Here is a 13,050-nt window from a genome sequence, read left to right as displayed (position 1 = left end):
ATGCTGGATCATAGGATGAAAGCATATATGATTTTGTTAAATAGTACCAGATTCACCCAATAGGGTTTTACCATTTTGTCTTCTTGCCAGCAATGTAAGAGTTTCTGTTTTCTTACAGCCTCATCAGTATAGTGTGTTGTCAAGCTTTTGAATTTTTGCCAGTCTAATAGATGAGAAATGGCATATCTGTATAGTATAGATTTAAAAAACTTTTCTATTATGGAGATTTGTGAACATCCACAAAAACAGAATAGTGTAACCAATTCCATGAACACCATCATTTAGCCCCAGCAACTACCAACCCAGCCACCAGTGCCTCCTCCGTTTATTCCCTTCTCTCAAATTATTTTGAAACAAATCCCAGATAACATTTTTTTCTTTTCTTTCTTGCTTTCTTTTTTCTTTTCTTTCTTTCTGGTTTTTTTTTTTTTTTTTTTTTGAGAATAGGTCTTGCTCTATTGCCCAGGCTGGAGTACAGTGGCACAGTCATAGCTTACTGCAGACTCAGTCTCCCGGGCTGAAGCGATTATCCCACCTCAGCCTCCCAAGTAGCTGGGACTACAGGCACACACCACTATGCCTGGCTAATTTTTTTTTTTTTTGGTAGAGATAATGTCTTGCCATTTTGTAGGCTCGAACTGCTGAGCTCACGCAATCCTCCTGCCCCAGCCTCCCAAAGTGCTGGGATTACAATTGTGAGCTGTAATGCCTGGCCCCAGATAAATAACATTTTATTTTATATCAGTAAATATCTCTAAATGAAAAGGACTCCTCCTTTTTTTTGGTAACAATCACAATACCGTTATCACACCAAAAATAATGTGTCTGTTTTCTTAATATCATCAGACAATATTCAAATTTCCGATTTTCTTAAATATGTCAGTGTTTTTTTTGTTTTTGTTTTTTTAAAGAAACAGGATTTAAATAAAATCCACATGTCGTGATTGGTCCAGTCTTTTTTAATTCATAGGTTTCTCCTTTAGTTCCTTTTCTTCTCCTGCTTTTGAATTTAATTTTAAAGAAACCAGTTATCTTTCCTGAGCCATTTCTTACCGTGTAGATTTTGATATTTGAATCCCTGTGGTAGTCTCTCGTGTTCTTCCTGTTCTTGCGATGTCATTGGCAATGGCTACATCTCGGTATGGTTTTTTGTATTTGTCCTATTATGAGTGATACTGAATATCTCATCATATATTTAAGGGCCATTTTTATCTCTCTTGGTACAATGTTCATGTCTTTTACTCATTTTTCTATTGAACATTTGATATATTTCCCTTAACATTTTTTGCAAGCTCTTTAAATGTTAGGAAGATTAGCCCTTTGTCTATGATATAAGTTGCAAATATTTTCTACTGGCTTTGACTTTGCTTATCAGGTTTTTGGCATGGAAAGCTTTTAAAAAACTTTATTTGTAGTCATTTATAAATGAGTTTTTAAAATTGTTACTGGGCCAGGTGTGGTGGCTCACACCTGTAATCCCAGCACTTTGGGAGGCCAAAGCAGGTGGATCATTTGTGGTCAGGAGTTTGAGACCAGCCTGGCCAACATGGCGAAACCCTGTCTCTACTGAAAATACAAAAATTAGCCGGGTGGTAGTGGCGCAGTGCCTGTAATCTTAGCTACTCAGGAGGCTGAGACATGAGAATTGCTTGAGCCTGTGAGGTGGAGGTTGCAGTGAGCCGAGATCACGCAACTGCACTGCATTCTGGGCAACAGAGTGAGACTCTATCTCAAAAAAAAAAAATTGTTTTTTGAATTGGTACTGGATTTTTAACCTTTTGAAGTTACATTCAATAAACTGTATCTGTTTAAAATGTATAATTTGATGAGTTTTGACCATGTCTGCAGCACATTAAGATACAGACATTTCCATAACTCTGAGAAGTATCCTCATGCCACTTACAGTCCTTCCCTTCACCCTCAGCTCCAAGCAACTACCGATCTGCATTCCATCCCTATAGATTGGTTTGCAGTTTTCAGAATTTTATAGAAATATAATTATTTCTATAAATAACACTAAAACCACTAGTTGAAATGTTAGGAAACAGAATTATTATAAAAGGCTGTATCCTTTTGTGTCTGGCTTTTTTTTTTTTTTTTTTGAGACGGAATTTTGCTCTTGTTGCTCAGGCTGGAGTGCAGTGGCACGATCTAGGCTCACTGCAACCTCTGCCTCCCGAGTTCAAACAATTCTCCTGCCTCAGCCTCCTGAGTAGCTAGGATTAGAGCATGCACCACCATGCCCGGCTAATTTTGAATTTTTAGTAGAGATGGGGTTTCTCCATGTTGGTCAGGCTGGTCTTGAACTCCCGACCTCAGGTGATCCGCCTGCTTTGGCCTCCCAAAGTGTTGGGATTATAGGCGTTAGCCACTGTGCCCAGCCTATTTCTGGCCTTTTTTCTACTTAGTATTATGATTTTGAGATTCATTCATGTTGTTGCATCTGTCAGTAGTTCCTTTTTACTGTGGAGCAGTATTCCATCTCTACTGTTTTGTTCTATGTCCCATACCCTTTTTGGTCCGGCTTCTTTCACATACCAAAATACATTTGACATTTATTAGTTGCACATGTATCAATAGTTTGTTCCTTTATTTTGCCAAGTAATATTTTATTGTATTGGATGCACCACATTTTGTTTATTCATACACCAGTTGAAGGACATTTGGGTTGTTCCTGTTTTTTTGCCAATTATGACTAATACTGCTATAAACATTTGTATCCAATATTTGGTGTGAACATAAGCCTTCAGTTCATTTGGATAAATACCTAGGAGTGGGATTGCCGGGTTGTTCGCTAAGGATATGTTTAACTGTAAAAACTGCCAAACTGTTTTCCAAAGTTGCTATGTCATTTTGCATTTCCACCAGCAATGTATGATAGTTCATTTATTTCACATCCTTGACAGCATTTAGTGTTGTCAGGGTTTTTTTGTTTGTTTGTTTTAGACATTTTAGTAGGTATGTTGTAGTATCTTGCGGTTTTTATTTGCGTTCACTTTCCTAATTATGAGGCATCTATTCGTGTGCTTATTTACTATTTTTATATCTTCTTTGTCAGCTTGTGTGTTCCAAATTTTTTTTTTTTTTTTTTTTTTTTTTACCATTTTCTTATTCGATTGTCTTATTATTGAATTGTAATAATTACCTGCCTGTTCTAGGGTATCATTTGCTGTCTGGATACATATATATTGAATATTTTCTTCATTTTGTGGCTTGTCTTTTCATTTCTTTATGGTGTCTTTTGAAGAGCAATTTTAAAGTTTGACTACGTTTCAAACATATCAACTATTATATGGTTCAGGCTTTTTGTGTCTTATCTAAGAAATATTTGTCTACCCCTAAGGTCCTGAACACTTTGTCCTATATTTTGTTCTGGAAGCTTTATCATTTTACATTGGGTCAGTGATCCATTTGAGTTAGTTTTTTTCGTCATAGATAGTCGATTATTCCAGTCTTGTTTGTTGAAACGACTGTCCTTTCTCTACAAAATTGCCTTGGCACCTTGGTTGAAAATTAACTGTTCTCTCTTCCTGTTTACTAGAAGATTTGTAAAAGACTGGTGTTATTTTTTTCCTTAAGGGATTGGTAGAATTCACATATGAACTATTTCTAGGCTTTGACTTTTGTTTTTGGGGTTTTAGTAATGAATTCATTTGCTTTAGTAGAAATAGGTACTTCAGATTTTCTTTTTTGTCTTGTGTCTGTTTTTTCAAAGTTGTGTTTTTTCAAAGAATTTGTTTACTTCTAAATTGTCAAATTTGTTTGCATGAATTCTTATTACCCACTTAATGTCTATAGGGTGTGTAGTGTGTACTTCCTAATATTGGTGATTTGCTTTTTCACTTGGTTTACGTAGCTATAGATTTATCAATTTGATCTTTTCAAGAAACAGCTTTTGGTTTTAATTTGTATTGTTTGTTTTCAATTTTATTAGTTTCTTTTCTGATATTTATTATTCCCTTTCTATTTTGGGTTTACTTTACCTTTTTCTAGCTTTTTAAGGTGGAGTTTATGCCATTGATTTTAGACCTTTTCTAATAAAAATATCTTAAGACTATGAATTTTCCTTTAAAATCACCTTTAGCTGCATACTACAAATTTTGACTTTTAAAATAGTTAAGAATGTTTTCTGATTTCCCTTTTGATTTCTTCTTTTACCCATATTTTATTTAAAAGTGTATTTTAATTTTCAAGTAGCTATTCAGGTGATAATTTCATCTATAGCACTAAAAACCAGTGAAAATTCTGACATATATTTGTTTATAAAATTCCTTGAATGCTCTGTATATTGTATTTATATGGTATATGCCTGAGGGCTTTTCTGTAGCATAAAACAACAGTTCATTATTTTTAACTGTTCTCTGGGTTGAATCAAGGAGCTCATTTGGGCAGCTCCGTCTTGGGGGTCTTTCTCTTGTGGTTGCAGTCAGATGGCAGTAATTTAGTCATCTGAAGGCTTGACTGGGCTGGATGGTCAAGATAGCCTCTTCACTCACTCTGCTGGAATGGCTGGGACAGCTGGGTGTGGGCTGGTCACCTCTCTCTGCACAGCTTCTTCATGGGACTAGTTGGCTTTCACACAACAGGGCAGTCTGAAGGCAGTCAGATTTCCTACATGACAGCTGACTTCTAGAGTGAGCATTCTAAGACACTGAGTTTTTTCAAGTAGATAATTTATTTGCTCTACTCTTTTAAACTAAGAAATAAGATAAATGCTTTGGGGCAGTCATTGTAGAAACTGCCTGGTAAGTAACGTTACAGCATCCTGTTATTTTTTTAGTCAAGGTGAAATTAGCATAAGATTATCCATTTTAGTGTGTACAACCCAATGACATTTCATACTTTCACAGTGTCAGTGTTGTGCAACTATCACCTATATCTACTGTCAAAACATTTTCATCACCTGTTAAGCAGATCTTCTGCATTTCCCACTCTCTTCAGCCTCTGGCAACCACCAATCTATTCCTTGTTGCTCTGGATTTATCTATTTAGGATCTTTCATATAAATAGAATTGTACAACATGTACCTTTTTGTTGCTGGCTTTTTAATTTAGCATGTTTCCGAGGTTTATCTAGGTTGTAGCATGTATCAGTACTTCATTCCTTTTTATGTCTGAAAAATATTCCATTGTATGCATATACCACATTTTATTCATTTGTTGGGGTTGTTTCCACCTTTTGGCGATTTGTGAATAGTGCTGCTATGAACATTTCATATACAAGGGTTTATTTGACTACCTGTGTTCAATTCTGAATATCTGAATCTCAGAGATAGTGTGGGTTCAGTTTCAGTCCATGGCAATAAGATAAATGTTGCAGTAGAATGAATCACACTAATTTTTTGGTTTCCCAGTACATACAAAAACTATGTTTACACTATACTGTAATCTATTAAGTGTGCTATAGCATTATGTCTAAAAAATGTACATACTATAATTTAAAAATATTTTATTGCTTAAAAATGCTAACAGTCATCTGAGCCTCTTCAAATGTGTCGTAATTTTTTGCTGGTGGAGAGTTTTAACTCAATGTTGGTGGCTGCTGACTGATTAGGGTAGTGGTTGCTGAAGGTAGGGGTGGCTGTGGCATTTCAAGAAACCACTTTTTTTTTGCTTATCCATAGAAGCACACCTCATCTGTTCCAAGTTTTAGCATGAGATTATAGTAATTTAGTCACATTTTCAGGCTCTTCTATTTCTAGTCCTTTTGCTGTTTCTGCCATATCTGTAGTTACTTCCTCCACTGAAGTCTTGAACCCTCCCAAGTCATCCATGAGAGTTGGAATCAACTTCTTTCAAAACCTTGTTAATGTTGATATTTGGACTTCCTCTTGTGAATCATGAATGTTCTGAACAGCATCTAGAATGATGAATCCTCTCCAGAAAATTTTCAATTTACTTTGCCCAGATCTATCAGAGGAATCACTGTCTATGGCAGCTATATTTCAAATCACAAATAAATATTTCAATATCACAAAATGTGTTTCTGAAATAATAAGACTTGAAAGTTGAAATTACTCTTTGATGCATGAGCTGCAGAATGGATGTTGTGTTAACAGGTGTGGAAACAACATAATCACCTTGTACATGTTCATCAGAGCTCTTGGGTGACCACATACGTTGTCAGTGAGCAGTGATATTTGGAAAGGAATCTTCTGAGGAGTAAGTCTCAATAGTGGGCTTAAAATATTCAGTGGCTGGGCATGGTGGCTAACACCTGTAATTCCAACACTTTGGGAGGCCAAGGCAAGCGGATTACCTGAGGTCAGGAGTTTGAGACCAGCCTGGCCAATGTGGTGAAACCCTGTTTCTACTAAAAATACAAAAATTAGTCAGGCATGGTGGCATGTGCCTGTAATCCCAGTTACTTGGGAGGCTGAGGCAGGCTGAGGCAGGAGAATTGCTTGAATCTGGGAGGTGGAGGTTGCAGTGAGCCAAGATTGCGCTACCACTCTAGCCTGGGTGGCAGAGCAAGACTCCATCTCAAAAAAAAATTTTTTTTTCAGTAAAACATGCTGTAAACAGGTGTGCTGTCATCCAGACTTTGTTATTCCATTTTTAGAGTACAGGCAGAGTAGATTTAGCATAATTCTTGAGGGCTCTAGGATTTTCGGAATGGTAAGTGAGCAGTGACTTCAACTTCAAGTCAGTAGCTGCATTAGCCCCTAACAGGAGTCAGCTTGTCCTTTGAAGCTTTGAATCAGGCATTGACTTCGCTAGAGCTGTGAAAGTCCTAGATGGCATCTTCCAGTAGAAGACTTTCACATACATTCAAAATCTCTTCAGTGTAGCCACCTCCTTGATCTCAGCTAAATCTTCCTGGATAACTTGTGGAAGCTTCTGTATCAGCACTTGCTGCTTCACCTTGCACTTTTATGTTATAGAGATGGCTTCTTTCTTTAAAAGTCATGAACCAACAACCTCTGCTGGCTTCCAGCTTTCTTCCTGCAGCTTCTCACCTCTCTCAGCCTTCAAATAGCTGAAGAAAGCCTTTCTTTGGGTTAGGCTTTGACTTAAGGGGAATACTGTAGCTAATTTGATGTTCTGTCGAGACCAGTAAAGCTTTCTTCATATCAGCAATAAAGCTGTTTCACTTACCATTCTTGTGTTCACTGAAGTAGCACTTTTAATTTCCTTCAGGAACTTTACCTTTGTATTCATAACTTGGCTGTTTGGTGCAAGAAATCTCACTTTTGGTCTGTCTCAGCTTTTGATATGCTTCACTTACTAAGCTTAGACATTTCTGGCTTTTGGTTTAAAGCGAGACACTTGGCTGGGCATGGTGGCTCATGCCTGTAATCCCAGGACTTTGAGAGGCCGAGGCAAGAGGATTGCTTGAGGCCAGGAGCTCAAGACTAGCCTGGGCAACATAGTGAGATCTGTTTTTACAAAAAATAAAAAAGTTAGCTGGGTGTGGTGGTACATGCATGTAGTCCTCCCACCTATTCGGGAGGCTGAGGCAGGATTTCTTGAGCCCAGTAGTTTGAGGCTGCAGGGTTGCCACAAACCTTTAATTTGTAAAAACCCCAATATCTGTGAAGTGCAGTAAAATGAAGCACAGTAAAACGAGGTGTGTGTGTACCTAGGAGTAGAATTGCTGGGTCATATGGTAATTCTATGTTTAACTCTTGAAGAGCTGCCAAACTGTTTTACTCAGCTGTTGTACCATTTTACATTCCCACCAGCAATGTGGGAGGGTTCCAATTTCTCCATGTCCTTGCCAACACTTGTTATTTTCCTCTCTTTTAATTATAGCCATCCTAGTGGGTGTGAAGTTTTATCTCATTGTGGTTTTTATTTGGATTTCCCTAATGACTAATGATATTGGGCATCTTTTAATGTTCTTGTTGACCATTTGTTTATCTTCTTTGGATAAACGTCTCTTCAAGTCATTTGCCCATTTTAAACTTGGACTAAAGTTTTTGAGTTCTGAAAGTTACTTATATATTCTGGATGCTAGACCCTTGTCAGATATATAGTTTGCAGATATTTTCTTTCCTCCTATAGATTTTCTTTTGACTTTCTTGAAGTCGTTTGATGCAAAAAGAGTTTTAAAATTTGATGAAGTCCAATATATCTTATTTTTGTTGTTGCTCATGCTTTTGGTATTATATCTAAGAATTCATTGCCAATTCCAAAGTAAGATTTACCCTATATTTTCTTCTGAAAGTTTTCTAGTTTTAGCTCTTGAATTGTTAATCCATTTTGAGTTAATTTTTATATATGGTGTGAGGTAGGGGGTCCAGCTTCATTCTGTTATATGTGGATATCCAGTTGTACCAGCACCATTTGTTGAAGAGGCTTTTTCCCCCCACATTGAATGGTATTAGCACCCTTGTTGAAATCAGTTGACTATAGATGTATAGGTTTATTTCTGTGCTCTTAATTCTTTTCCACTGATCTATGTCTATTCTCATGGCAAGTTGATAGTTTTTACCTGTGGTATATGGTAGTATATAGAGTATTGATTTTTCAAGCTTTGATTACATTGTAAACTTTCTTTTTTTTTTTTTTTTTACAAACTTATGGTAAATTTATTAAAGAAATTATTTCCTTTAAAGTGTCAGATTTGTAAGAACAATAACAACAACAACAACACACAAACTTATTGGATGGTTTTATTTAAAACTTTTTGGTGTATTTTATCATTTCTCTGACTGCATATGGAATAGTGATACAGATACATAGTATATCAGTGTGCATTGTAATTGAATTTTCACTGTAAGTTAAATTTACCTTGGGCCTCTAAATAAAGAACTAGTTATGTAAATTCATCCTGCCAAAAGATGTGATGGTGCCAGCTATGGAAGTACCAGAATAGTAACAGCTGTCTGGTGCAGATTTGGGCTAAGCATCACATCAAGAAGGAATCACGTGTCTGTAGTCTCTAGAGAAACAGTGCTTGGCACTAACAGTTTTTTAACTTTAATCAGTACAACAAAAGTTGCAGTACTTTAGGACCAGAATATGATACACCTTTTAAGTCTATTTTAATCTATAATGTCTCTCTTTCTCTTTTTTTTCTTGTAATAATTTACTTGCTAAAGAAACTTTTTTTTTCCTTTATTTCTTACAGTCTGGCTCTTGCTGATTGAATTCCTTTGGTGCAGTTTAGCATGTTCCTCTGTGTTCTGCATCTTCTGTAGATTGGTATTTGGATATAGAGGGGATCTAAAAAACATTTTTTCTTGTTGCTTTATGTTCACGTGATAGGTGATGTTTGTGTCTTCCACCAGGAGGCACATCATACCTGCTTATCTCTCTTTCCAGTACATTAACTAGTTTATTTTGATTCACTTTTGTTTTAACAATTCAAGGGTTTTTTAGAGAGGATGGTGTAGAGTATCAGATGAGAGCTGTAGAGTGCGGTAATCTGGATTCAGGCTTTGACTCTTGGCCTACTAGTTTTGGAATTTTGGAAAATCACTTTCCCTCTGTGTTAAGTTCCTTATCTGTTGGGGATGATTATGCCTACTCCTAGGGTTGTTTAGAAGATTAAAAGAGTTAACATATGGAAAAGAACCTTGTACAGAGCCTAGCATGTAGCAAGTGGTCACTAAATGTTAACTGTTGTTGTTGTTTTGTGAATTTAAAAATATTCTAAAATAATCTAAAGGATAGATTATCTTGATTTGTAAGTGAGGAAATTAAAATTTGGATAACTTGTTTTTGGCTCACTTGGGGTTTTTTTAGGGAAAAAGTAAGTAAATTATTCAGCTGAGGTGAGTAGCTCTCTGTTGTCCCCATCACAGTGAATAAATAGTTACATTTAGTAACCACTCTTCATAAACTTAATTTCAAAAGTGATTTTTGTAAATGCCTCAGATGTTGGTGTGTGTTCATTTTAATTGGCCTTACCTAATGTTGGCAAGTTGCCCCCTCATTGAACAGATTTGCAGTCCGTGAGAAATACGTTCCTGTTTCATAGGGAGCTTACTGTTAATATTTTTATTTTACAGTGTAATGTTCAAGCTCAGAAATGCCTTATGTGGATCGTCAGAATCGCATTTGTGGTTTTCTAGACATTGAAGAAAATGAAAACAGTGGGAAATTTCTTCGAAGGTACTTCATACTGGATACCAGAGAAGATAGTTTCGTGTGGTACATGGATAATCCACAGGTTCGTAAAATCCCAAGGATTATCTTTTAAAAGCATAGAAAGTTGTATTTAAGTATTTAACATACTATACAGACTTTATAATTTGTCTTCTTAAGCAGTATATTTTTAGATTTATTTCTACTGGCTGTCCTCTCTGCCCTGCACCCCTGACCTCTACTGTCTTGTTTGAATTTCAGAAGGTGAAACTAAGTTTATTTGATAAAAACTAATGCTTTTGTATATATTTTTCCCTCGAGAGAGAAATACTCTCTCTGGTGGAAAATTAGGTTTTAGAAAATTAGATCTTGAGTCACAGAAAAAAATAACAATTGAAGCTGTCCCAAAAATAAGAAATACTTTTTTTGTAACATGTATTTCAAACAACAGCTAAAATAAAGACCAGGGATAGATGATTTTCTTGCATTAAGGAGGCTTAATACCAGGGTCCCTTTAGTGATGTTAAATTTAGGTTTAAGATGCTGTATCTAGGATAGAGACTATTATTTTTAAATAAATAAATGACTTAACCACATGATACTCTTGCACATATGTAGTCCTTTTATTTTGTAGTGTCAGATTTGAGTCAGTCATTGTAATGCCATCCATGAACTGAAATGCAGTTTGATTTTATTGTTGCCTTGCAAAACATAGGGGTAAATGTTATAATTTAAAAAATTGGAATCCCAGCCTTAAGATCTGTAAGAGGCCTGAGATTAGATATCATCTGTGAAGTAGTTTTAAACTTTCAACTTTCTCTACTTTTTTTTTTTTTTTTTTTTTTTTGAGATGGACTCTCACTCTGTCACCCAGGCTGGAATGCAGCCGTACGATTTTGACTCACTGCAGCCTCTGCCTCCTGGGTTCAAGTGATTCTCATGCCTCAGCCTCCCGAGTAGCTGGGACTACAGGGGTGTGCCACCACACCTGGCTAATTTTTTGTATTTTTAGTAGAGACAGGGTTTTGCCGTCTTGGCCAGGCTGGTCTTGAACTCCTGACTTCAGGTGATCCTCCAGCCTCAGCCTCCCAAAGTGCTGAGATTACAGGCATGAGCCACCGTGCCCGGCCTTTTGGAACTTTTTATCTTCAAATAAAAATTGGTATAAAAGTTAAAAATGGGGTTGTATGTTGCAACGAAGTATGTGCAAAGCAAGGGATGAATCTCTAGCAGACTTATAAGCTGATTTTTGTCCAGTAGGCTTCTCGTGTGGGTGAGGAATGGAAGGTCTAGGGAAGAGCAGAGACTTACACAAGGTTCGGTTCTGTTTCACAGAGCAGGAACTAGGTCTCCTGATAAGTAGTCTAGTATTCTTCACTATATACTGATTTTAGATTAGACAAGATATGTATGTGTCTATACTAGATACTAATGTGTGTATGTTTATTTATGTAGAAGTTGAGTTGTAAGGGACCTCTCCTCACCCATAAGAGCCATTGCACAGTTCTGCCTATTTTCTCTCCCTGATTTTTCTCTCTTCACAAGGTCTGGTTGACATATGTATGGTTTCTCCTGAATTTTACTTGAAACTCCTTGATTATTTTTCTGTGTTCCTACATAATAGATTCTTCTTGTCATTCTTCCTTTATCAGTACTACCCATTTAACAGAGCTAAAAGGAGTTAAGTACAAAACAGAATATATTTATTATCCTGAATAAAACTTGAACTTGGAATTCAGAGGAAAGTTAAAAGCTAGTAGAAGGAGTTGAAGTCTTCATGGAAGTGGTAACATTTGAAATTGACTTAGAAGTTTGGATATAATATTGGCTGAGAGATGGAAAAGTTGAGTATTCCAGTGCTCAAAGAATAGTGTGGGCAGAGATCAAAGCAAGAGAGCCTGTGGCATGTTTGGAGACTAGATCACTTTGGCTATAGCACTCAGCTAGGTCTTGTCCACATGAACTTTTAAAAGCCAGATCTCTATGTTAGAATTAATGCATTGGCTTTTCTGGACACAGTGCCAATTTTTTTTTTAAGTACAGAATTTAAATATTTTTTAGTTTGTTCTTAGTAATTTTATATCTTCTTTCCAACTTAGGAAATCTTGATTCTTCCAGCCAGTGTATTAGCCATTAGTACCAACTTGGTGTCACTTTTAAACATAATAATCAAGACATATCTACTCTTGAAAACGTCAGTAAAATGTCTTGCTAAGATTATTATATTATTTTCTTTCTTTATCAAGGTTATTATGTTCAGTATAACCATGTTATTGCATCTTGACATAAGCAATTATATTGAACCATATGAAATTGCTAATATACAGCCATTTTGAATTACTAAAAAAATGTCAATTTCATATGGTTCAATCTAGTTGCTTATGTCAAAGTATAGCATGGTTATACTGATCATAATAACCTTGGTAAAGAAAGAAAATTAGTTTGATTCCTCTATTATTAGGAAGCCACTTCTTCCCCTGACCACTGCTTCCTTTACCACTAATCATGGGTTTAAAAATTCATCCTAGTGTTTATTAGGGATCACTTTGGGGCTTCCTGTGTTTTGTCCAGGAGGTTGGTAATCATGGGGCATGAAATAATTAAGTTGCTGTATGAGGGAGTGCATTTGAAGAGATTCGAAAAAGTATTTGGCAAAATGAGTTTAGGAACTCATAATCAACAAATGGCCTATTTCCCTTTTTTTCTTAAATGTTCTATTAGTTTGTTATTTCTTGTTCATTGTCAAGTAACAAATTTTCAATCTCATTTTTTTTCCAGTCGAACCCGATGGTAATCATATTAGTCCATAGAAACTGCGTATTTTGAATATTGTTTTTCTCTCAGCTACTTACATTTCCCTATAGTGTACTACTATTACTGTGACACTTTATGTCATGCTTTGGTTTCTCATTTGTCTTCCTTCCACAAAGGCTTAGAGCTCTATTCAGCAGTTAAAATAATAGGCTCATGAAAAACTGAAAAGAAATAAATTATTACCCTTGAATGGAAGGGTAAC

The 13,050-nt window shown here is 36.1% G+C and overlaps 1 protein-coding gene across 4 annotated transcripts in view; it reads left to right on the top strand.

Moving 5' to 3' along the window:
* The window catches only part of PLEKHA1 (pleckstrin homology domain containing A1), a 57,641-nt gene that overhangs the window by 8,230 nt on the left and 36,361 nt on the right, over positions 1-13,050 (top strand). For all 4 annotated transcript variants that reach the window (XM_030806075.1, XM_030806061.1, XM_030806067.1 and 1 more), the window contains exon 2: positions 9,959-10,119. In XM_030806075.1, coding sequence (XP_030661935.1) covers positions 9,979-10,119 — 141 coding nt within the window. In that variant the 5' untranslated portion in view covers positions 9,959-9,978. The remainder of the gene's footprint in view (positions 1-9,958; positions 10,120-13,050) is intronic.

Source organism: Nomascus leucogenys, chromosome 3, assembly GCF_006542625.1.
Source record: "Nomascus leucogenys isolate Asia chromosome 3, Asia_NLE_v1, whole genome shotgun sequence".
Classification (NCBI taxonomy): Eukaryota; Metazoa; Chordata; class Mammalia; order Primates; family Hylobatidae; genus Nomascus; species Nomascus leucogenys.
Note: the sequence above shows the minus strand (reverse complement) of the source record. Positions and strands in the feature narration are given on the sequence as shown.